General features: G+C 36.0%; 1 protein-coding gene across 3 annotated transcripts in view; it reads left to right on the forward strand.

Annotated features, from left to right (window-relative positions):
* TAB2 (TGF-beta activated kinase 1 (MAP3K7) binding protein 2) overlaps positions 1 to 26994 on the forward strand; it is a 79922-nt gene that overhangs the window by 34861 nt on the left and 18067 nt on the right. For all 3 annotated transcript variants that reach the window (XR_014022045.1, XM_081294795.1, XM_081294796.1), the window contains 2 exons: positions 2176 to 2366; positions 15976 to 17473. Coding sequence is in view for 2 of the 3 variants with exons in the window: in XM_081294795.1 (XP_081150921.1) it covers positions 2265 to 2366; positions 15976 to 17473 (1600 nt within the window). In the remaining variant the exon portion in view is untranslated. The remainder of the gene's footprint in view (positions 1 to 2175; positions 2367 to 15975; positions 17474 to 26994) is intronic.

Consider the following 26994-nt stretch of genomic DNA (forward strand, 5'->3'; position numbering starts at 1 on the left):
GAAGATCATTAGAAACTGAAGAGATAAGAAAAGTGGTAGATGAAGTTAGAGAGTTGGTAGTTGGTAAGAGGCATTATAACATCAAAGTTAACAGGGTGTAATTGCTCTGGTTTACTTTTCACAGAGATTACCCTGCTTACTAGGGGAAGACTGGGAGCACAGAAAGGAGAGTTAGGGGGGGAAATGAAGGTAGAGAAGAGACCATTTAGAAGACTTGAAGGGGTGTAAACTAGGTGAATTATGATGGCTTGGGCAAGGGCAATAACTGGTAGGAAAAGTAGTCAGATTCAAAATACCATGTGTAGTAAAGTCAACAAGACTTGATGTTAGATTAGATATGGGATAAGAGAAAAACCAAGTAGGTGAATGATGGAGTGAAAAGATTGGGAAAGGGTGGTTTGGAAGGTGGGTAGATTAAAAGTTGAATTTTTGGACATATATCTGAACTCCATTAGCCCACCAGTATGCAGATGGCCAGAAAAGGGAGGATCTGGCAAAAAAAAAACAAAACAAAAACTGAAAAGAAGCCACCTGTGGGTAGAAGGAAAGCCAAAACAGTACATATCTCAGAAGCCAAATGAAGAAATTGTTCAGAGAATGAGGAAATAGTTGACTGGGTCATAAACTGTGGAGTGATCTTTTAAAATGAGAAGTGAGAACTTATTTCGTGACCCGAAAGCCTGATTGGGTAAGCCTAAAAAAAGAGATTAAGAGGAAGGAATAAAGACTAAATTTTAAGTATAAATAGGTATTCCGAGGAGCTTTAGCCCAAAATGAGACAAGTAGGCTGGTAGTCGGAGAGATGTCAAAGGAGACTTTCTTAAGATGAACAGCTCTCTGTAGCATGTTAATTACTCCTTAAGTTAAATATCACTTACCAGTTTCCAGTATTACTCTTCTCCCCTGCAGCCCATTTGTAGAAACACTACTTTGAGTGCCAAAATTGTGTGTGCTTGTGTGTTTTTTATGTAGAAATGCTTTTGGGAAATCTGTAATGCAAATAACTTGGATTGGCAATTATTTTACCTATGAAATGTAACGGAACTGAAGTCACATCAGTTAAAAAGGATTAAGTAAAATTTAATCAAATAATAATCAACTTAAAAGACTTACTATGCATAATAGCTAAATGAGTTTTTATTCTGTTGAGGGCTCAGGAATTATTTTACTATATTAGACTGATGACTATAAAGTGCTAGGTACACAATAATGAATAAAAGAGACTTTTTTCTTACATTCCTAAAATTGAAAGTTGTTAATGAAGATAAAGGAGAAATACTACAAATAAGAAATTAGTTTTAAAGAGATTGTGTCTTGTTAAATTTATCCTAAAATGAAGTCTTATTTTAAGTAATAATCAAATAGTATGGGTTTAAGTATTTTAATATTTTATTTAGGTTTAATATACCTGTATCCTGTTTATGTCCCAAAGAGGTTTTCAAAATTAATCATGATTTACATTAGGAATGAAAATAAAGGGGTAGTTCTTAACTTTGGACATACATTAGAATCACCCAGGGAACTTATAAAAATCCATATGCTCAGGTTGCCCCCTGACCAGTTAAATAAAAAACTCTATGGTTGAGGCCCACATATTAGAATTTTTTAAAAATACTGATTTAATAGACACAGAGGGAATAATATTGCTAAGCTCCTGAGAATGAGTTGATTATGCCTTTAAGGATATCTGAAAAATAAAACCAAAATATCAAGTATTATTGGATATAGATTATTAAGCCTTGAACAAAGTATGTGAAAGTTTTTTACAGAACCAAATTTTTTCAGGTTTTTTAAAGAATTTTAAGTGGAACAAATGATATTTTATATCTCAGGCTATTCTCTGTAATCATTAAGAAAAACATCAGTAAAGTTTTTCATGCTCTTCTTTTAAAAAATGAGGGAAGACAATCCTGACAATAATTTCTTATAGAACGTCTTTTGCCACAGCCATTATAGAGCATACAAATGTGAAAGAAATAAACAATATAAAAGTTTGCCATCAGGAATTATACTGAAAAGAGAGTGTATGTTAAGCTTTTTAGGCCAAAATAATATTTTTATCATTTATATTGGTAGGTACTAAGGCACATACCCATTTGTACTGAAATTTTAAATCCACATAATATTCATTCTATACTCAGTTCTCATTAAAAATTTTTTTTCTTTCTTTCACAGAAAATGCTTGGACAGAAGAGATGATTACTAATTCCATTAAGGCCTAGAATTGCCTACTGTACAGATACTCCTGATCAGGCAATATACGAATGGCCCAAGGAAGCCACCAAATTGATTTTCAGGTTTTGCATGACCTGCGACAAAAATTCCCTGAAGTACCTGAAGTTGTTGTGTCCAGGTGCATGTTACAGGTCAGTGTTCAATGATTTCTGAATTTATTAATACAAATCTGGTGTTTTATAAACATTAGAAGAAAACTCTTCTAAGTTATTGTGCTGTGATGAAAAGAAATGAACTTTGGTGTGTGACAGTCATGTGGCCTTTGCCAACATGAGGTTCTCTGTCCTCTACCTGTAATATGGATACTACCTGTCTCATAGATTAGTTGCAGGAATGAAATGAATTCTGAATGTAAAACACTAATTATGTTTCTATTTTTAGTAGCTATGAGAGTCAGAAACCTTGGATTCTAATACTAATTGGACACTCCATGCATATTGGGCAAGGCTCTCTTTGTACTTCTGTTTTCTTATTGTAAAATGACTGAGTTTGACTTAACAAGTTCTCAATTCTAAAGAAAAAATTTGTTTTTATACTTTTAATTTAATATGTAAGTTTTCCAATTAATGTGATAAATTGTTACAGAATTCTTAGTATACATAATTTTAGAAATCCGTAATTTTGAAGGTTTAGTGATAGTATGCCTTCCTATTTGAATAAACTGGAAATCTTTTTATCAAAAAGTATTGGGGCTCATTCAGACATATTACTCTTGACAAATGATTTTAAAGATTGAAATTTTTATTCAATCTGTACCTGATATCAGATGACTACATAAATTTTTTTTTAAAGAGAGAGTGAGAGAGAGAATTTTTTTTAAAGAGAGAGAGAGAGAGGAGAGAGAGAGAAAGAATTTTTTAATATTTATTTTTTAGTTCTCAGCAGACACAACATCTTTGTTGGTATGTGGTGCTGAGGATCGAACCTGGGCCGCACACATGCCAGGCAAGCGCGCTACCGCTTGAGCCACATCCCCAGCCCCGAGAGAGAATTTTTAATATTTATTTTTTAGTTCTCGGCGGACACAACATCTTTGTTGGTATGTGGTGCTGAGGATCGAACCCGGGCCGCACGCATGCCAGGCGAGCACGCTACCGCTTGAGCCACATCCCCAGCCCTGACTACATAAATTTTGTTCATACCCTTATCACCATTTATCTGTACTTTTTAGTTAGTCTACTTGCCCTTAGCCTAGCCCACTTTTTGGTGTCTCCAGTCCATTCTCTTATATCTGCCTAATTGTCTTTCTAAATGCAGATTCTGTCATGTATTACCTGCTTAAAACCTTTTGATTGCTCTCCATGCCCTTCAAAATGAATTGCCTTTTTCTTTCTAGGGCATGCTGCATTTGGAATCCTGGCTTTTTGTACCGCAGCATAATGATGTCTTATCACTTCTTCCTGCCTATACCCTATGGCTGATTATTCTGAGCTCATGGAATTTTCCAAATTTATCTGACTTTATTTCTAGAGTATAATGGTTAAAAGCATATGTTTTGGCAGTAAATAGACCTGAGTTCAAGTTTGGCAATTATTAGCAGTAATTTAATTAACCTCTCTGGCCCTCATTTTGTGACCTTCATTTTCTCAGCTGTACATGAGAATAAAAACTTCACATTCAATTAAATATGATAGGCTGGGTCGTAGTAGCGTATGCCTGTAATCCCAGCAGCTCAGGAGGCTGAGGCAGGAGAATCGAGAATTCAGAACCACCCTCAGCAACTTACTGAGGCCCTAATCAACTCAGTGAGACCCTTTCTTTACATAAAATATAAGGGCTGAGGATGTAGCTCAGTGATTAAGCACCCCTGAGTTCAATCCCCAGTACCAAAAAAAAAAAAAAAAAAAAGAATTAAATATGATAATACTGGACCTGATTCATAATGAGTGCTCATGTTAGCATGCTAATACTACAAGGAGTAATAATAGTAGAAGACTTGATAAATATTTCGTGAATGAATCAGTTTACATTTGTCAGTATAGAACATGAAAGTAAAAAAAAAAAGAGGGGAAAAGAAGTAATAAGAATATAGTAAAAAGTTAACAAAGGTATGAGGAAGGAACACAGATAGTGGGGAAAGATTGTCTACCCCCCCAGAACCCAAATATCTCTAACTTTTCAAATAAGACAATTTTTTAGTAAAATAAATTTACACTGAGAATGTCCAATAAGTCAATAAAAATTAATAGAAAAATGCTGTAGATTTTTCAAAATTTCTTAGACTCGATATTGAAAGAACTATTTAGAACACTTCTATACTCAGTAGAGAGTTTAAAATAACATCAACTGGGAGTAAAACATTTTTTTGTAGAATTGCTTAATATATTTTCAAAAATACAAAGAAAAGCTCTATGTATGATAATCAAGATCATTGTACTGTCATGTGTAACTAATTAAAACAAAAAAATCAAAAAAAAAAAAACAAAAAAAAACAAAGACAAGCTCTAATGTACTCCTGAGTATGATCTTCAGGACATACTAACAAAACAAATGTCTTTCTGTATAGACAAGAACAGGGCATAAATATAAACGAAATATATATTTGCCCCTGATTGCAGAAATACCAAATTAAAAACAAAGTTAATAAAAGATGGTTAACAATAGAGGATAAGAAGGACATACCAGATGAGGATAGAGTTAGGGCATACCAGATGGGGATAGAGTTAAGACTAAGACTTCTCAACATATCTTTTTTTATTATTTTGATCTATTTAAATGGAACCTATTTTTAAAAAAATAATTAAGCATGGTTTTCAACTTTACCAGCAGTTAGAAAATATTATTTGGATTTCCTCTGGGCACCCAGAAGTTTCACAAAAGCTCACTGGTCTATTTGGTGTACTCCCCACTACTAATGAGGGCTAAAATGAAACCTATTTTGCTTGCAACTTATTTGTGAGACAGACCACACTTTTTAAAAGTGAGTTGATGGGACTGGGGTTGTGGCATGCATAAGGCACTGGGTTTGATCCCCGGTACCACATAAATAAGTAAAATAAAAATATTGTGTCCATCTACAACTAAAAAAAAAATTTTAAAAAAAACAAGTTAATTCATCCAAGTAATTTGCTTTTTAGCTAATACAACAAGAAATGTGACAAAAGTGGGATGGAAAGGGTCTCTCTGGGTACGCTAGGATGCAGGTCTTCCATATTTGGGAAAATAGTGAATCAATGTTGGAGAAGATTGATCATAGGGTAGTCTTTGATATTATCTATAATTTTTGGAGTTTGGGGAAAATGAAAAGGGAAATAGAAGTAATGATTCAGAATTTTTTGGTAATCTTGAAGAGAATGCAGATTTGTGGCTGTGTACAAAAGAACAATGATGATTACTCTTTTTCTCTTTCTTTTTTTTTTTTTTTTTTTAGTACAGGAGATTGAACCTAAGGGCACTTTACCTGGGTACTGAAGTAAATCTCTAGCCCTCTTTATTTTGAGACAGAGTCTTGCTGAGAGTCTCATTAAATTGCCAAGGCTGGCCTCAAACTTATGATCCACCTCCTGTCTCAGCCTCCTGAGTCACTTCTATTACAGGAGTGTACCACCACTCTTGGCTTGATTCTCAAACATTTAAAAACTCACATTCCCTCCACCCCATTTTGATACATTTAAAGAGAGTTCTTTGCAGTTTCCCACCAAAAATAATCAAGACTTCTTTGAGAAGTAAATAAGTCCAGGTCTGTAGTAGGACATGATCTTGTTCTATCAGAAAGCAAGGAAGCTGCAAAAACTACTAGGTTCATGTTGTTTGTACAGAGAAGCCAAGGTGACGCTGTTCTGCTAGCCTAAAGATGCAATGTAATGGCCACAATCAAAACAAAATAATGAAGATGTAGGAGTTTTTAATAAAACTAAAAACAAATATTAATCATCTTTGGAGATTTCTAGGGTACCAACTTTAAAAATTATTCTGAAAAATATATAGAAACAATCTTTATATACTGTCTTTTCTGTACAAAAAGAAGAGTAATCAAACAGTTTTAAAAGATAGGTCTTCAAGAGAGAATTGCTGCTAATAAAAAGCATGCATTTTATAATTGGGATTTTACCAGTACCACCATTTTACAACTCCTAATGAAATAATATTTCTAAATAGTGGTTATCCATAACTGCTAATAGTCATTAGCTGGATCAAGCTGACTGCATAAGAATTTACGAAGAAATTGATTTCTCTAGGGGATAAGTAATACAAAGTCACATGAATTATAGAAGAGCTGGGATTAGAATATTGCTTTTTAATATGAACATAGAATAATTATTAATTAAAAAGGATTAAAAGGATTTTTGAAAGCTCAAGTGAACTGAAGCAAAAGGCTTTGCAAATATTGAGTAGGAAGCATTCACAAAGGGAGTGAAATTGGATTTGGTAGGAATATACATTTTATTGCCATATTCATTCTAATGGGAATGATTACTTAGTGGAGGTAAAGGAAAGATAAGATTTCTGTGTTTCTGAGCTTTTGCTTAGTAAGAAGAATATATTAGAAAGAGCATAAAGTTAGCAAAAAAAACCCTGTTAGGCACATTAATTCAAGTCTCATTATTATAAGTAATCAGATGATCAAAATTGTGGCCAACTTTTCAGTTTTATTTGGAAAACTATCAATTTAAGACTTAAAAGAATTTTTGTAGCATGAGAGATTTAAATTGTTGGTTCTAGGTGGGGGGAGAAAAGGTTGACCAGTGCCCACTTTCATATTACCTGTTCAAACTGTGTGGACTGTAGTATTTCTCAACAAGATTTCAAAATGCCTTGTTAATCCAGTTCTTTCTTATGTGATTTTTATCCCATATCGAACTGCTTTGTTCCTCATTTTCTTTAGATCTAAAACTATCCACTTTTTCTTAGGCTCCTAATATAGTCCTCGTTCAATTTTTTTCTCTTATGTCCAAGTTGCATTGACTAGTCTTATGTGATTCATTTCATTATCAGACACTCATTATCCTGTCTTCATTTCCTTTCATCTGAAATATCAACAGAATGACCCTTTGTGTCTTTATTTCTCTTTTCATTCTAATTCAGTAGCTCTCCCCATTTTTTTTAATAAAAGTCAAACTCTAATGTGGCTCGTTTTTCAAAAATCCTTCATTGTTGAATCCTAATCTGCTTTTCCAACTATTTAACAAAATTTCCAATATGAACCTTTAACTCCAGCCAGATATGTTCCAATCACCTTGTTTGGGAACATATTTTTAATTACTGTTACATTTATGTCCTCCATTACATATGCCATTCCCTTAACCAATAATTCATTTCTTTCCTTATCCAATTCTGCATATCCTATGAAAACCATCAGGCCATACCTCCTTTATTATCTGCCGCAGTCTTAGCTGGGCACAGAATCACGAGCCACTCAAGCAGGAACAAAACTTTATTTTGAAAAAGCCGCCAACACTCTCAGCGCCAGCAAGCAAAAACCGGTCCTCCCACGCGGGTGTTGAACCGGAACCGCCGTCCCCCGGAACCGCCGGTCTCCTCGGACCTCCCCCGGAATTCCCTCCTACTATCCTTCCCCAACCAATGGGAACTCTCCATGAGTCCCCGTAACATGAGTCCAGTAGTAGGCCAAGGTGAACAGCAGGAGCCCAATTTGCATATGAATGTAAATCTTAGCATAATAATACCTCAGTGGCTAGCTGGCTTTACAACCAAAGGTGCCATACATCATATATTTTGCTTGTGGCTCCTAGCATCTGCCCCCTTCTGTTTAATTAAGCAACAAGCAATGTGGCTAGGGACCGTGCCTGGTAGGTTGTCCAATTTAACATATGGTTCTTACCCGTCATGGGAGAACTGACCTTTAGGCGTCAGCTTCCTGTCTTAGGTTGAATCCATTGTAATCAGATCAACCCGTCACTGACTACCGGTCCAGCATTCAGCCATGCTTGTGGATAGGCCTATGCACCAGTGGGGGGGTGAGGTTCTTGCCTCACCTCTGTTGGCCCCCAAATTTTGTCTTGGTGCCAGTGGGGGGGTGAGGTTCTTTGCCTCACCTCTGTTGGCCCCCAAATTTTAGACCATCACTAGTAGAAGGGAGGAGGATACAGAAATGCCACGACATTAAACCAATTGATGGCTCCTTGGAAAAATTGCGTCACTGGTGACACCATCAGCAAAGATATGCCAGTATTACCACAATAAACATGGGGTGAGCTGGCAAGGAAATTGCATCACTGGTGACACCATCAGCAAAGATATGCCAGCAGTACCACAATTCGGTGCACCAGATGATATTTTACAATGTATGCAACTGATATATAGTCCAGGCAAGTTCTGCAAGCAGTTCAAATTGGAGGAGTCTATCAATATGTCCATTTCCTCCCAAAGTAAATCAAGTCCTTGATAGCATTACTTGTTGAGTTATATTCATTGATGCATCAATTTATACAGTTTACTGTGATTGCTATCATAGAAGCTGTAGTTTGGTTTTATCTCAGTCTTCACTGGAATTGGGATGGAGATGGAAATTCTGGCAATGATGCTAAAGAGACATTATCCTGAACAGAATTATTAAATATAATGAAAAGGAAAGGTGAAAGTAAACAAACAGATCTGTTAAACTCCTTTAAAAACAATCCTTAACAGCTGTTTACCTAATTTAAATTAAACCATATAAATCACGTGAATAAAGAAAAAATTCGGATCCATTTTTTCATGAGCGCTCCTCATATAAGAAATATGGACATACACACATACAGACATACAACACAAAACAGAAGTGTGCACACAACATACAACACATAAGACAATAGTAAATAAAGGCCTTGTAACTATACTTAGGTGAAATCTCCATTGCAATGTTTAAAAACTCCACAGTCAAAAAATAAAACACAGTCAAAAAATAAAACTGATCAGAAAAACATTAACCTAGGTTTGTATGAGCTCAAAAAATAAATAAATAAATAAAATAAAATAAAATAGAACTTTATGATGTGGGAAAAATGCAATAATAAAATAGATATTGAAAAAAAAAAAAACACCTTGGTTAATCACTGTCGCAGATGTAAGAATAGCCAAGCTGGAGCTCTGGATGTCAGCTGTTATGGATTTGAGTCAAATCATCTTCTTTTTCTGTAGAAATTGTTTTAGTTAATCTCTCTGGAATCCAAATCGGTTGCTGTTCATCCTGTGGGAAAACACAGACAGCACCCCGATTCCAGACTATCACTGGATCGGGGCCTTTCCATTGTCCTGTTAGAATATCTTTCCAAAGTACCTTAGGCTTATGTACATTTTTGGGGTACAAGTGTCTTTCCGCAGCACTAAGTCCCAATGAATCTAAATTTAAAAAGTTTAGAGTAAAAAGGGTTATTTTAAGTTTATCTTTGGGGGATATATACCCCTTTCCAATTCCCTCCTTTTGTTTTAATAAGTACATTTTAATAGTTTGATGAGCTCTTTCAACTATGCCTTGTCCTTGTGGATTGTATGGAATTCCTGTTATGTGAGTAATACCAAATGATGAGCAAAATTGTTTAAAAGAGGTGGAAGTATAACCAGGACCGTTGTCCGTTTTTAACTGTTTTGGAACACCCACAGTGGCAAAATTTTGTAAGCAATGAGCTATAACATCTTTAGTTTTTTCTCCGGCATGAAGGGAGCCCATCAAAAATCCGGAAGAGGTATCAACTGTAACATGTAAATATTTTAATTTTCCAAATTCTGGCAAGTGTGTGACGTCCATCTGCCAAATATGGTTAGGTATCAGTCCTCTAGGATTGACTCCAAGATTAACTTGTGGTAAAAATGTCACACAATTTTGACATTGTTTTATTATATGTCTGGCTTGTTCTTTAGTTATTTTAAAACGCTTTTGTAAAGTATTAGCATTGACATGGAACCTTTTATGAAAATTTATAGCTTCTTCTATTGTGGAGAAAATATGTATGTCATGTGTAGATTTATCTGCTAGTTCATTGCCCATACTAAGGGCTCCAGGCAATCCTGTATGTGCCCTGATATGACCTATAAAGAATGGATCTTTTCGGTCCCAGATTAGACTTTGTATAGCAGAAAACAAAGAGAAAACAGTAGAAGAAGGTGAAATCCTACCAGCATCTTCAAGGGATATTATAGCATTAACTACATACTGACTATCAGAAAATAAATTAAATACAGAATCTTTAAACATCATAAAAGCTTGTAATACTGCATTAAGCTCTACCTTTTGAGCTGATTGTTTGGGAACTAAAAATGTAAAAGTTTGATCAGGAGTAACTACTGCTGCTGTACCATTGTTTGACCCATCAGTGAATATATTTGGAGCATTTATGATAGGGGTTTTTCTTGTCATTTTTGGAAAAACTACAGGATGCTTAGACCAAAAAGACAACAAAGGATTAGATGGTAAGTGATTATCAAATGAAACACTAGTTTTACACATGATTATTGCCCAAGTATTTAACTCATTAGCTAACTCATCAATTTGATCCATAGTATATGGAGTGATAATTTTATTGGGAGAAATCCCAAATACTCCCTTAGCTGCTTTTATTCCTTTGAGTATTAATTGTCCTACAGCCTCAGGATATCTAGTAAGAATAGTGTTAGGAGAATAAGATAAATGTATCCACAATAATGGACCTTCCTGCCAAAATACTCCTGTAGGAATATTTTTTGTTGGTAGTACAATAAATAATAAAGGCAAACTTATATCAATTCTATCCAAATGCATATTTTCCATATACGTTTCAATGATTTTTAATGTTTTTCTTGCTTCAGGCGTTAACATGCGGGGTGAATTTGGATCTGATGGACCTTTTAGAATATCAAATAAAGGTCCTAACTCTCCTGTTGGTATGCCTAGATAAGGCCTTATCCAATTTATGTCTCCCAATAACTTTTGAAAGTCATTAAGTGATTTGAGTTGATCTACTCGTATTTGAATTTTTGGTGGACGGACCATGGTTGAGGATAATAGAACTCCTAAATAATTAATTGGAAGATTTAATTGTACTTTATCTATTGCTATCTCTAGATTATAATTTTTCAATAAGTTTGTAAGTGTGGCATAACATTCTAGTAATGTGTTTTTATCTTTATGTGCCAATAACACATCATCCATATAGTGAAATATTTGTAGTTCAGGATTTTGGTTTCTAAGTGGCTGGATTGCTTTATTAACATAAATTTGACACATAGTTGGGCTGTTAGCCATCCCTTGAGGGAGTACTTTCCATTCATATCTCTGATCAGGACCTTCATGATTCAGTGCAGGGATAGTAAATGCAAAATGTGGACTATCCTCGGGATGAATTGGAATTGAAAAGAAACAATCTTTAATATCTATAGCTAAAACATGCCAGGTTTTTGGTAAAGCAGACAATTGAGGAATCCCTGATTGAGCAGGTCCCATAATAACCATCTCATTATTAATGGCTCTTAAATCTTGTAATAATCTCCATTTACCAGATTTCTTTTTAATGACAAAAATGGGAGTATTATGGGGGGATACGGAAGGTTGTATATGTCCTTCCGCTAATTGTTGTCTGACCAAGTCATGGGCTACTTGTATCTTTTCTTTAGTCAGGGGCCACTGAGGAACCCACACTGGTCTTTCTGATTTCCAAGTAATTTTGATTGTCTCAGTGGCCCTTTCTGAAAACCCAATTCATGTCTATTTATTTCTTGATCTATTTGAATAGGTGCTGTCATACCTTGTTCTTGTTCTCTTAATCTTTTTTCTTTCCTAAAGCCTTGTTTAGCCCTAGTAGTGGGCGCATTAGGATTGATGTTATTTGTTAATGTCAATCCTAATTGATCTAGGACATCTCGTCCCCATAAATTTACGGGAAGATGATCCAATACATAGGGCTGTATAGTTCCTTCACATCCTTCAGGATCCCTCCAATCTAATACCATAGCACTTCTATGGGGATTTGTTGCCACTCCTAGGCCTCGAAGCGTTTGAGTGGCTTGTTGTAATGGCCAATGTTTTGGCCATTCTTGACGAGAGATGACACTAAGGTCAGCTCCTGTGTCCAGCAGCCCATTAAAGTCATGTCCTTGAATATTTAATTTTAGCATTGGGCGAGAATCTAAATTCAAAGACAGCATAGCCCAATCTACACCTGTGGAGCCTAATCCCTTGGAACCTCTTTCTACATTACAACTGGAAAATTTATCATGCAGGCTGGGTATTATTAATAACTGTGCTATTCTATCTCCTGGTGAAATTACTGATATACCTCTTGGAGAACTAGCTATAATTTTTATTTCACCCTCATAATCGGGATCAATTACCCCAGGACTTATCGTAAGTCCTTTTAGTGTAGAAGAACTGCGTCCCAATAATAAGCCTACTGTTCCCTGGGGAAGAGGCCCTTTTACTCCTGTGGGAATGATTTGAACTCCCATCTCTGGAGTTAGTACTGCTCTGGCAGAGGAGCAGATGTCCAGCCCTGCGCTCCCTCTAGTTTGTCTGATGAGGGATTTAATGGATAATGCGTCCTGGGCACTACCTTGATGGTGCTGTTGGGTTCCTCCATTGCCCCATATATTTGTGGTTTTGGGCCCCGGGGCATTGGGCCCTCTAGTCCGTTTTTTGGCAACGGAGCCTGATACCTTTCTCCACGATATCGTGGGTAAACACTTGGTCCTTGTCCGTTTTTTGATAACGGAATACCCTCTATGGTGGTTTGAGAACGGCATTCATTAGCCCAATGTTTCCCTCTATGGCATCGTGGGCAAATACCCGGTATTCTATTCCTTTGATACCCAGCTTTGTTAAACCCTCCTCTTACGGGGCAACTCCTTTTAAAATGTCCTGTTTGATTACAATTATAGCATGTTTTTGGCCTGGCATCTAAAGCCTGTTGTACTGCTGCTAAGACTTGCCCTTGTTCATTAATGTCTCTACATAATTTAATATATGTGTTTAAATCTTCATGTTTCCATGGTCTAATGACCTCTCTGCAGCAACGATTTGCTTGGTCATAAGCCAGTTGTTTTATAAATGGCATTACCTGTTCTGTATTACCAAATATCCTAGAGGCTGACTGAATAAGTCTATCTACAAATTCAGCGTAAGGTTCATTAGTTCCTTGTATTACCTTAGATAATTGACCTTGTAAGTCTCCATGCCCCTGTAAAGTTTTCCATGCCCTAACTGCATCTACAGCAATTTGTGCGTATACGCCAGGGTCATACTCAATTTGCTGTCTTTGACCCTCATATGGTCCCTTTCCCAATAGCATGTCCATATTTCTTTGAGGATAACCAGCTTCTGCATTTCGCCTAGCTGTCTCCATGCAAAATTCCTCATTGGCAACCTTCCATAACAAATATTGTCCTCCGTTTAGCACAGATCGACACATGTTAGCCCAATCTGCTGGTGTCATGTCCAAGTTGGTAACAGATTCGACCATGCTTATTGTGAAGGGAGCTTGCGGCCCATAGGTCGTTACAGCCTCCTTTAATTGCTTTATTGTTTTGAAATCTAAAGCACGGTGAATTCGTTGCCCTCCTGCCTGCTCAAGTACAGGGCATGCTAATCTTTGGGGTCCTGCCTCAGAATTCCGTCCATCAACTACGGGAGTTGAGGGCCGCTCAGCGGTAGATGGAGCTGTTGGTTGAGTTACGCCCTCTGGTGATAGAACGGAGTTAGTAGCAACCTCCTGTTGTAATTCTCCACCTGATGGCTGCTTTTCCTCTAAGCTTGCTTTCTTTAAATTCTCCTCTGTCTGACTAGCTTGAGAGACCTTCTCTTTTGCTTGACCTAGCGTTTTTTCTACCATAGTCTGGACCTCTAACAATTTACTTAGCAGTTTTTCGGTTTGTTTTTTACTGGATTCTAATCTACTATAAAGGTAACGTAACCCAATAAGATAGGATAAAACAAAGCCAAAACAGAATGAAACAAAAACGGAACAGACAATGGTTGTATCAATTTTCTCTTTCTCAGGGCCGAATAACTTCAAACCTTGAGCCAACCATTTTTCCCAGTTCGCCTGAGAAAATTCTAGGGCTAGGGAGCTTGAAATAAAAACAAAATAAATCAAAACAAGAACACATTGTTTTTCTAAATGTTCACCCATTCTGTCGCCTTCCCTCAGGGGCGAGCAGTTTTACTCACCTCTAAGTTTCAGGCGTTCCCCGTCCGGGCCGCCAAATGCCGCAGTCTTAGCTGGGCACAGAATCACGAGCCACTCAAGCAGGAACAAAACTTTATTTTGAAAAAGCCGCCAACACTCTCAGCGCCAGCAAGCAAAAACCGGTCCTCCCACGCGGGTGTTGAACCGGAACCGCCGTCCCCCGGAACCGCCGGTCTCCTCGGACCTCCCCCGGAATTCCCTCCTACTATCCTTCCCCAACCAATGGGAACTCTCCATGAGTCCCCGTAACATGAGTCCAGTAGTAGGCCAAGGTGAACAGCAGGAGCCCAATTTGCATATGAATGTAAATCTTAGCATAATAATACCTCAGTGGCTAGCTGGCTTTACAACCAAAGGTGCCATACATCATATATTTTGCTTGTGGCTCCTAGCAATTATCCCTGTCTTTTCTTAAAGTAGTCTACAGTTTTAACTTGTGTTAAACTTCAATATTAATATTCACATACTTATTCATATTAACAATGTTACTTTTTCAAAAATCTATTATTTGACTCCCTGGTTGAGTTGTTCATATATGTCATTGAGTCTTTTCGCAAACTCAAACATTGCTGTGCATATGGTAGGTGTTCAGTAAATACTTGTGGATGCTTTATGACTCTTAGTCATTTTATTTGGAGGAGTCTTTAAAAACAGCCTATTTGTTTTTGTTTTGTTTCATTTGTTTCTGTAGAAGTGATTTTTATGGTGCATATATTTCATATGTAAATAGATGTTTTACAAAAGTAAGAGAAGGCATGGGAGGAACTGATGACATTGGTATGAATTTTAGAACTTTTAACATTTAAATTCTAGGGGCTGAGGATGTGGCTCAAGCAGTAGAGCGCTCGCCTGGCATGCGTGCGGCCTGGGTTCGATCCTCAGCACCACATAGAAAACAAAGATGTTGTGTCCGCCAAAAACTAAAAAATAAATATTAAAAAATTCTCCCTCTCTCTCTCTCTCTCTCTCTCTCTCTCTCTCTCTCTCTCTCTCCCCCCCCTCTCTCTCCCCCCCTCTCTCTCTCCCCCTCTCTCTCTCCCCCTCTCTCTCTCTCAAAAAAAAAAAAAATTAAATTCTGAGGGCTGGGATTGTGGCTCAGAGGGTGGGCTTTCGCCTCGCATTCGTGAGGCACTGGGTTCAATCCTCAGTACCACATAAAAATAAAATAAAGATATTGTGTCCACCTATAACTAAAAAAAATAAATATTTTTAAAAAATTTAAATTCTACAGATAATTTGTTAAAGAGTCATTAGTTTATAAGATTTATAAGCATTTGAATGTGCAAACACTAATAAAATATCATTTAACTTTTCAAAAAATATTTATACAGCATTACGGACTTCAACTTGATTATTTTATTTGACATTAAAATAGTATTTTTAACACAGTTTTATTGTGTTAGCTTGAATCCATACCAAGTAGCTTCTGAAATAGCGATTTGATTCACTTTCATCTATTAGTAGTTTTCCATTACATTAATGAGAATTTTTAATTTAACCATCTGCATAAAAATAATTCTCAAAAGAGTTCAAATATATTAAAATTGTTTTGATCATTAACTTGTTATTCAGAATATTTTTGTGGTAATGACAGTCTTATTACTTCTAATTGTTAACATCAAGGTGTTTTTATTTTGTTTTATAGAATAATAATAACCTGGATGCCTGCTGTGCTGTTCTCTCTCAAGAGAGTACAAGGTATCTGTATGGTGAAGGAGACTTGAATTTTTCGGATGATTCTGGAATTTCTGGTCTACGCAATCACATGACTTCTCTCAATTTGGACTTGCAGTCACAGAATGTTTACCATCATGGAAGAGAAGGAAATAGAATGAATGGAAGCAGGACTCTAGCACACAGCATTAGTGATGGACAACTTCAAGGTGGTCAGTCGAGTAACGAACTATTTCCGCAGGAGCCACAGACAGCACCAGCTCAAGTTCCTCAAGGCTTTAATGTTTTTGGAATGTCCAGTACATCTGGTACTTCAAATTCAGCACCACATCTTGGATTTCACTTAGGCAGCAAAGGAACATCTAACCTTTCTCAACAGACTCCCAGATTTAATCCTATTATGGTAACTTTAGCCCCAAATATCCAGACTGGTCGTAATACTCCTACATCTTTGCACATACATGGTGTACCTCCACCTGTACTTAACAGTCCACAGGGAAATTCTATCTATATTAGGCCTTACATTACAACTAGTGGTACAACTCGACAGACACAGCAACATTCTGGCTGGGTATCTCAGTTTAATCCCATGAACCCTCAACAAGCCTATCAACCTTCACAGCCTGTTCCTTGGACTACTTATCCTGCATCTAATCCTTTGCCACATACCTCAGCCCAACAGCCAAATCAGCAAGGCCACCAGACCTCTCATGTCTATATGCCCATCAGTTCACCTACTACTCCACAACCGCCAACAATTCATTCATCTGGTAGCTCACAGTCTTCTACCCATAGTCAATACAACATTCAGAATATTTCAACGGGACCTCGAAAAAACCAAATTGAAATCAAACTTGAACCCCCACAAAGAAACAATTCTTCAAAATTGCGTTCTTCTGGACCTCGAACCTCCAGCAGTTCCTCTTCAGTCAACAGCCAGACCTTAAATAGAAATCAGCCCACTGTTTACATAGCTGCCAGTCCCCCAAATACTGATGAGATGATCTCCCGTAGTCAACCTAAGGTCTATATTTCAGCTAATGCCACCACAGGAGATGAACAGGGCATGCGGAATCAGCCCACAGTCTTCATATCCACAAACTCTGGGGCATCTGCTGCCTCTAGGAATATGTCTGGGCAAGTGAGCATGGGTCCTGCGTTCATTCATCACCACCCTCCTAAAAGTCGAGCAATAGGCAATAACTCTGCAACTTCTCCTCGAGTGGTGGTCACCCAACCCAATACCAAATATACTTTCAAAATTACAGTTTCTCCCAATAAACCCCCTGCAGTCTCACCAGGGGTGGTGTCCCCTACCTTTGAACTTACAAATCTTCTAAATCATCCTGATCATTATGTAGAAACAGAGAATATTCAGCACCTCACGGACCCTGCCTTAGCACATGTGGATAGAATAAGTGAAGCACGGAAATTGAGTATGGGATCTGATGATGCTGCCTACACACAAGGTAATATTAACTAATGGAGGGGTAATTTCTCATGCTAGGTTTATTGTTTATTTGATTCCAAAGCAGAAATCAGCATCAGCATTATTTCATCTTTTAAATGGTGCCCAGCTGATCTTAACATTTGAAAGTAATCCATAGAAATTTCAATTTTATTATCATATAACTTGAAGTTTGATAGTGTTATCAGCTCTTCAGAATAATCTAAAGATTATTTATTTCTTTATGTCCATAACACTTTTCTTTTCAGTTCTTCTTGTCCCTGTGCTGATGCTGACTTCCCTTTAAATTTTATGCAAATAAAAACCTATAAATTATAAACACACTTTAATAATAAGTTGGGTTTACCTTCTTTAATCAGATACTTGAAGAAAAAAATTTTCTTCATTTTACTGATAGGACATTTTAATTCTTCTATTAAGGTCGAAATTGCTACAGAGTCCTAGAATAATTTAACTAAAGTAAAACTGAATCTTGTTCCTGATACTTATCTCTTTAAGTTTCCCTAAATGTCAGTTAATTATTTTTTAATTGGAATTATGAATAAGGATGATGGTTTTAAATCTGTTTTGATTATCCTTTTCTGAAAAAGACTAGTTTATATTGAGATAAAACTAAATTATTTCCATATTGATTCAAGTAGACAGTATCTGTCATATATTTTATATGACCTCCTTAAGCTACTTAATTTTCAGTAGGAAATGTAAATTCATTCAGATAAGAAAGGTTGTATTTTTTTTTTTAATGTTGATGCAAGTGTGTAGATTAAGTGGGAATCTTTTAAGAAAAGACATGTCTTAGTCATCCTTGTATCCTCAGTGAATTGTTCTGTGTGTTAACTTTGGTTGGAAAATACTGTGATGTCACCTCCATGCAGCATGCAGCCCCTACTACTCCTAGCACCACTCATCCTTTTAAAAACTTCTAATACACTGACTTTATTACTGAATTTACCTACCCTTAGAAGAGCCTGTTCTGATTACACTAGAAATTGTGTTCAAACTTATATTTTCCTTATATCTGTGACTGACTGGAACCATTTTTTTTTTTCTCTTTTTTGTTTCATTACATGAATTTCAGTATATTATTATTTCTTCTACTGATATTTATTCCTTTTCTCTCCCCAAAGTCTTCTTTCTTCTTCTCCCCTTCTGTCATAACAGCAGGCTGCTTATATTTGAGTAGTTGCTAATGCTTTAATGAAGAGAAAAATTTTTATGAAGATAATTTGACAAAGGAAATTAGCAAGTAGACACTTTCATTTAATCAGATATAAATTATATCAACAAAGCTATTCATATTTAACTCAAATGTGAAAAGAAAATGTTGCTTAAATATGCCATCTCCAATTTTTCTATACCCGTTCTCTCTTGAATCTACTGCAGTCAGGAATTTTCCCACTGTAGTCAAACAGAACTATTGTGGAGGTCATCTGTGATAGTGTTGTTACTATACAGCCAGTGGATATCTGTCAGCTCTCATCTCTCTTGATCTGTAGGTCAGCAGCATCTGAAACAGTAGGTCTCCCTCTTCTCTATGCTATGAAATGTTTTGTTCATTTAGCTTCTAGAATACTATTCTAGGATTCCCACCTTTTTTATTCTTTGCTGGTTTTCCCACATCTCTGACCTCTCACCTTTTTGCTCTCCCATTTCTTTGTTCCCAGTGATATCAGAGTCTCACAGCTTAATTCCTAAAGCTCTTCTCTTTTTCTGTACTTAATTCTTAGGTGATCTCATTCGGCCTCTAGACTTTAAATAGCATTATATACCTGTGACTCCCAAATTGGTAACTCAAGCTTAAATTTCTTCACTGAATTCTAAGCTGGTTTATTTAACTACTTATTTTGCATTCTCACTGGTACATTTAGTAGGCATATTAAACTTTCTGTGTCTTAAAACAGCTTTGACCTTCCCCGCAGCTTGCTCTGCCTTTGCTCAGTCCCACCTTAGTTACTGGCAATTTAATTTTTGTAGTGAACAGAACAGAAACCTTGTAAAACATCCTTGATTCCTTTCACATTTCACATCTATTTTGACAGCAAATCCTATCAACACTAACCTTAAAAGTATTCAAGAATTCTCTGGACCAAGAACTCTGGACCAAGCCAGCATCATCTCGGACAGATACTCTAGTAGTCTACTTGACTCTCACCTTGCCTCGGGGCTTGTGGTCTTCTCTCCACTTAACAACCAGGGAGGGATATGCTTTTCAAAAAATATGTCACTCCTCTGCAAGTGATGGCTGCCTAGTCCAGAGTAAAACCTGTGAAGCCTTGCATGCTCTGCTACTGCTCCTGCCCACCAACTCTTCTTTCCTTTTACTCACCACTTTGCTCCGCTGTGGTTTAGCACTACTGGTCTTACTCTTCCTTAAGCATGGAAGCTATACCCTAGGACTTCTGTGCTTGCTATTTATATTGTCTCAGTTTATCTCTCAGAAATTCACAGCCCCCTCCTGTGCTTCAGGTCTTTACTCAAAATCACCTTTTTAATGAGACATCTCCCTATCTAAACTTAACTGTCACCCAGCATTTCCTACCTCTCCATCACTGCTTACATTTACTCAAGGGATGGGGAGTAAATAATGTAATATTAAGATATACAGTAATTAATACTTGCTGAAAGCTTACAATGTTTTCACCACAGTCTTAAATATTTATTTCCCACAACTAACTATAAAATAGATACTAGTATTATTCCTATTTTCAGATTAAAGTACTTAGGAGCAGACAGATTAAATAACTTGCTGTGGGGACCATATCTGCCTAAATTTAAGAATTTAGTAAAATATCATTCCATAAAAAACAAAACCAAGGGTCTGGGGTTGTGGCTCAGCAGTAGAATGCTCACCTAGCTTGTGTGAGGCACTGGGTTCTATCCTCAGCACCACATATAAATAAATAAAATAAATTTTAAAAAAACGTAGAGAAATAAAACAAAATAAATGGGTATAATTAAAAATAACTTGAAGCAGTAGAGTAATAACTTGACTGATGTAGAGAGCACTTTTTAAAGCACTGAAAATTTAAAAAAAAAAAAAAAAAAGATCCCTTATAAGGGCAGGGTCTGGTTTGAGAACAGAAAGCCTACCAAAGTAGATTTCCCCAGAATCCACCACTCAAACAGCCTTCAGACAACTTAACAACCTCGACCACATAAATTCTTTAAATATAACTACATATTCATTGGATTTCATAGCATTCATGTGGCTGTGTGCTGTGGTATTATCTGTGTGTATGTACCCCATATTGAGGCGATGCTGCTCTACAACCTTTCTTCTACTTGTGGCTTTCTGTTTACTGTGGACACAGATTTGTATATCATCCAGTAACAGAATCTTGATCTAGTATTTTATTAATTTGGTTCAGGACAAATCAAAGGATTGTCCTTTTCTGGGGGGAAAAATGCATCTTTTAGGCTTCTGCCCCACATATGTGTGATACAAAAGTTTATACAGCACTGTTTTACAGTGCTAAATGAAGTGACTTGAGTAATAACCAGTATTTAAGAAAGGATCTTTCCCAAACTCCTAATTCCAGCGGTGTAGATAAGAGAAAAGAAACAGTTCTGCATCCTGCAATAAAGCTGATCTCTCCAAAGATCCTGGAACAAACTGTTAAAGAAATAAACTAAGCCAGGTCCTGAAATCATAGGAAAATATTTTTCCCGAATTGAGGAGGAAGCATACAAAATTGGTAACCAAGATTTTTTTTTTTTGTCTAACATTTGAAATCTAAAAATACTATAATAAAAAATGTTCAAAAAATGAGTTTTAAACAGATACATTATTTGATTTGTTACCTGCTATAGAGTGATCAGAAGAAAAAAATAAATTAACGAAGCTTCTCCCACCACTTGGCACTGAGTCTAACACTACGAAACCACCCCTAAAAGGAAGTAAATTAAACTTGAGTCACTAAATTATTACAGAAATCCCAGACAAAAATGAGTGGCGGCATGTTAGCACATACCTGTAATCCCAGCGGCTTGGGAGGCTGGTAGGAGGATCATGAGTTCAAAGCCAGCTTCAACAAAAGCAAGAGGCTAAGCAAATCAGTGAGACCCTGTCTCAAAATAAAAATACAAAATAGAACGGGGGGTGTGGCTCAGTGGTCAAGTGCCCCAGAGTTGAATCTTCAATACCAAAAAAAAAACAGTACTGGATAGAAGAAAAAATTAATGTGGGAAGAAATTTTTAAGTTTAAAATGTTTAGATATGAAGGCTTTACCTTTCCTCTGTATAGCAAATACAGAGGTGAAAATTGCCTATTGGTAGTAATGTCACCAGTCATAGCTACACACACACACTTGATTCTGACCACCTGACTAAAACAGACCCCCTTTGAAATTAAAAGCAACTTTCTATTAACTGCTTTTCTGCATCCTGTATTTCCTCATGCTGAGGACAGTTGCCAGGGGAATTATTACTTGACATATTCTTTGGCTGAGCACACCCTAATTAAATTTGTATGTGTGTATCACCTGGCTTTTATTTCTGTGAATTGACCAATTCCGTGGAACTTGTAGAGAAGCGGTCGAACTGCTTCCCAGTTTCATCAAACTGCACAAAATTTCTTTTTCCTTTTTAGATCTTTACCTATTCCTTCTGCAGGCAGGCAGCCAACCAAATTTGGCCAGCCAGGACTCAGGCAGGTTCCCTGGCTGGGCTGCCAGTTTCCTGAGTACCTAACTTCTGAAAAATAGTGAAAAAATACTTAGTTATCCACACTGTATTGTGATTTTCTGGAGCCCTCCCCTTCATAGTAGTATGCCTTTTGTACCACTACAGCATTTATAGACACAAGGACAAAATGCTTTACTCTTTCAGACCAGTTGTCATGATGGGAAAAAGGCCTACTTTGTGCATTTTGTTATAGAAGCCAGGAACTCTTAGCAGACTGACATGACTGCTGAACATCATTTCTCATTCTCATTTCTCTAGTATTCATATTCACTTAGCTGGCAAACTGTTTTGAAAATAATATAGCATATATAAAATCATAAATATTTTAATGATACTTTGACACCTTTTTTTCCCAGTTATAAACTATTAAGCAGTAGCCTTGACTGTGGACTTCCTTATTATTTTTTACCAGTACTTCCCTCCAAACCACAATATTCTTTTATTTAAGGAGACTTAATATAATGCTAAGGGTGACACACATTCATTGAGCAAGATATTTTTTTCAAAAGAAAATATAATTTACATTAGTTCAGACTTCTAAATTTTTACTTTGTTTACCTTTTTTTTTTTTTTTTTTTGTAGTTGTAAATGGACAGAATGCCTTTATTTGTTTTTGTGTGTTGCTGAGAATCAAAACCCAGTGCCTCACACATGGTAGGCAAGTGCTCTGCCACTGAGCTACAGCCCCAACCCCACTTTGTTTACCTTTATACATCTCTTTATTCAAAATGCCTTTTGGTAGAGCTCTATGTTGACATTGAAATCACATTGTTAAATAATAAACTCCGTAGTTAAGATTGATTGAGATCAAACTGCTTATGGATTTTTTTTTTCCCAAAATTAACCCTACTACTTGACAATTCTTCCCAGTCTTAAAACTTGACTGCCTTTTTAAGTTAAGGTGAATCTCATAGTTGGAAGAGACTTTAAGGGTCTTGTACAATTCTGTACCAAAAGTTATTCAGTCCACTTATTTCAACACTCAGTCCTGCAGGATTGCTACCAAGGGTAAATCCATTCTGTACTTGAATACCTAAAGTAATACATTCTATTTTTGGAGAAATCTATCTACTAGCAAGTAAGTTCTTAAATTACTAAACCAGTATATTTAAAAATCATTAGGAAGATAACATGTGCACATGGTAAAAGAAATTTTAACCAAAACAGGAAACTACAATAAAAGTGTGTCTCCTTTAACCCTCATCCCCTAACTATTTAACCATTAGAGGTAATCTCTATTAGCACTTCTTTTTTTAAAATTTATTTATTTATTCTAACTTGTTACACATGACAGAATGCATTTCAATTCATAGTACATATATAGAGCACAATTTTTCATGTCTCTCGTTGTACACAAAGTAGTGTCACATACATGTACTTAGGATAATGGTGTCCATCTCATTCCACCATCATTCCTACCCCCATGCTCTATTAGCACTTCTTATCCTCCTCTTTATATTCATTCATGTGTACGGATATACTGATGTATGTACACATATGTGTTTCTTTTAGTGGGAACATACCATGTATATATACGTAAATGTGGAATTATAGAGTTTACCTCTCTCTGTAGGTGCCACATTCATGAATTTGGGCATCTGCACATTGAAAATTAATTATTCCTGTGATGATTGCATCTATACTGTCCATATACAGATTTTTTTCTTTTCGTTTTTCCCTAAACAGTGCAATATAACAATTTTTTATAGAACACATTGTATTAAGTATGACAAATAATCTAGAGATGATTTATGAGAGGATGTGTATGTGTTATAGGAAACACTATACCATTTTATATAAGGGACTTCTTAAGCATCCTCAGATTTGGGTATCCTTCAGGGGAAAGTTCATGGAACCAATCCCCAATAGATTAAATAAAGAGACAACTGAATGGAACCAATCCCCAATAGATAATAAAGAGACATGGTTTTGAGTATGAGAACAAACGTTGCACATTTTTTTTTTGTTTAATGTAACTTAAGATCTTTGCATTTCAGCATGTACAAATCTCTTTCATTTTTTTCTTTTAAAAAAAATTAGTCATTTTAAGAGCTTTATTGAGATACAGTTAATGTACTATGTACAGTGCACTTCTACAGAGTTCAAGTCAGTGGTTTTTAGTACAGTCAGTTATAAGTGCATCATCACCACAGCCAATAGTAAATAAAACACTTCCATCACCTCAAAAAGAAGCCCCATACCCTATAAGCTTTCACCACTCTCAGCCCAGGCCACCACAAAAATACTTCCTGTCTCTCTAGCTTTCTGTATTCTGCTCATTTCATATAAGTAGATACATATACTATGTGGTCTTTTGTGACTAGATGTTTTCACTTAAGGTCATCCATTTTGTAGCAAGTATTAGTACTTCATTCCTGTCAGATAAGATACACACACATACTGCATTTTGTTTATTTATCACTTGATGCACATTTTGGTATTTTTTTACCTTTTGGCTATTACAAATAATTTTGCTATAAACATTTCTGTACAAGTTTTTGTGTTTATGTATTTCTCTTCTGCATATACCTATGAGCAGAATGGCTGAGTCATGTGATAATCTTAACTGCTGGAATGGCCAGGTTGTTTTCCACAGAGATTGCCCAATTTTGCATTCCCACTAGCAGATTTGCTCTCTCCACATCCTCACCAACACTTCCTGTTATCAGATTTTGTGATTCTTGACCTCCTAGTGCCTATGGAGTATTTCATTGTGGTTCTGATTTACATTTCCCTAATGGCTAATGGTCTTGAGTATCATTGTCATTTGCTTATTGGCTGTTTGTGTTTTTTCTTTGAAGAAATGTCCATTTATATCCTTTGCCTCTTTTTATTTGGGTGATCTAGAGTTTTATTATTGAGTTGTATTAGTTGTTTGTATATCCTAGAAGTAAACTCCTTGTGTGATTTGCAATTATTGTCCCATTCTGAGTTGTCTTTTCACACTCTTAATGATGCCCTTTAAGCCCAAAAGTCTCTTATTTTGCTGAAATCCCATTTGTGTACTTTTGTTGGTCATGCTTTTTGTGTCTTAATCTATGGTGTCTCCTTAAGAATTACAACTTTAGCTCTTATGTTTTCTTCTTTCATCTATTTTGAGTGAATTTCTGTTTAATGGCTTGAGCTAAGAACCAACTGTTTATTGAAAAGCTTTTCTTTCCTCTTTGAATGATTTTGGAACCCCTGAAGATGATCAGTTGACTGTAAACACATGGGTTTATTTTTGGACTCTCAATATTTTCCATTGATCTGTATGTTCCTCATTCTGATACTACAGTTTTAATTACTTGCTTTATAGTAAATTTTGAAATTTGGATGTGATTTCTTCTACTTCATTCTTTTTCAAGATGGATTTGGCTATTTGTAATTACATATAAATTTTAGAAGACGTTACAACTTTTAAATGAGGTTCTAATAGGGATTACTTTTAAAATATTTTTCTATATATTTGCTGTGTTTTAAATGCACAGAAAACTAAAGGCTATATGATGAAAAGGTCCCCTCACTAGAGATAAGCAGTGGCTGGTCACAATCCATTCATTATGTGTTTGTCTAGAAATTGAAATTATCAAGTGGAAATTGAAATTATCAAGTGTCTGTGTATTTTATACTAATGAAGTAGGGTTTTACTTTCTGTGTTTTGTTTTTGTCTTCATGTTTTTAAGAGAATTGTAGATCAACAAGTTCAGCTCTGCGTTTTTAGAAATGACTGCAATAGTATTATACCATGATATCTAACCAGTTTTTTCTTAATGATCCTTAAGATAGTTGCTAATCTAGCTTTTACAAATAGTACTGTAATAAAAATCCTCATGTATATACATTTGTGCCCATATCCAAGTATGTCAGCAGAACAGTTTACTGTGCCCAAGCATATGTACATTTTTAATTTTGATAGATTTATCATTTAGGCTTGGTTATAATGCAGTAACAAATTGTATCCTAAAAACACCAAAGGCTTATTTCTAGTTCACACTTCTTGTCCATTACAGATTAGGTAGTGGGCTCTATTCTGCATTTATCCTTACCCAAGGATCCAGGTTAAGGGGATATCTGTCTGTGCTTCCATGACAAAGGAGATCTAGCAGATCAGCAGTGCTTCCCTAGGCTTCTGTCTCGACGTGTTATTCTTTGGATGAAACAAGGCCCATAGCCACACCCAATTCAGAGGCAGTGCAAGGTGTAATTTTGCCACATACCTAGGAGAAGAATAACCAGGAATGTTTAGTGAAGGATGCCAGTGACTGCCACAATAGACGTTGCCAGATTCAATTTGAGGCTCTCTCTATAAAATGTTGTACCAATTTATATTCCCATAAACAGATGATTGAGAAAATACACCTCTGTCAGTCAACTAGGTAAAAATGTGCTTTTTTTAAAATTTAAAATATGAGGTTGAACACTGTTTCATGTTTTCTTTCTTAAACTAGTTGTATTTCTTATATTGTAAACTTGCCTGTTTTTGTAGGATGTTTACTCCATTTTCCTAATTTGTAATTACTTTTAACTTGGTCAGTAAAATTTTTTGTTTTATACACTTTTTACTTTTGTATATTCAAACTTTTTTTCCTTATGGCTTCTGGGTTTTGTATCTTATTTAGAAAACATCTTCCTATTCCTAGATTTGGAAAAAAAGAATAGAAACCTTGTGCTATATTTTCATTTTAGTTATAATATTGCTCCTTGGAACTGCATTCAACTGGTCTATGGCATCCCATCACAAACTTGAAAGTAGCTTATCATTATCCCCTTTTAAAATATAAATCTATAAGTGTTCAGAATTTCTAAAGATATTTTAGAACAGTGTATCTTAATGCTATAAGATTATATGCAAAGTC

This window comes from Spermophilus citellus (genome assembly GCF_964194105.1).
Source record: "Spermophilus citellus genome assembly, chromosome: 5".
In the NCBI taxonomy this organism is placed as follows: Eukaryota; Metazoa; Chordata; class Mammalia; order Rodentia; family Sciuridae; genus Spermophilus; species Spermophilus citellus.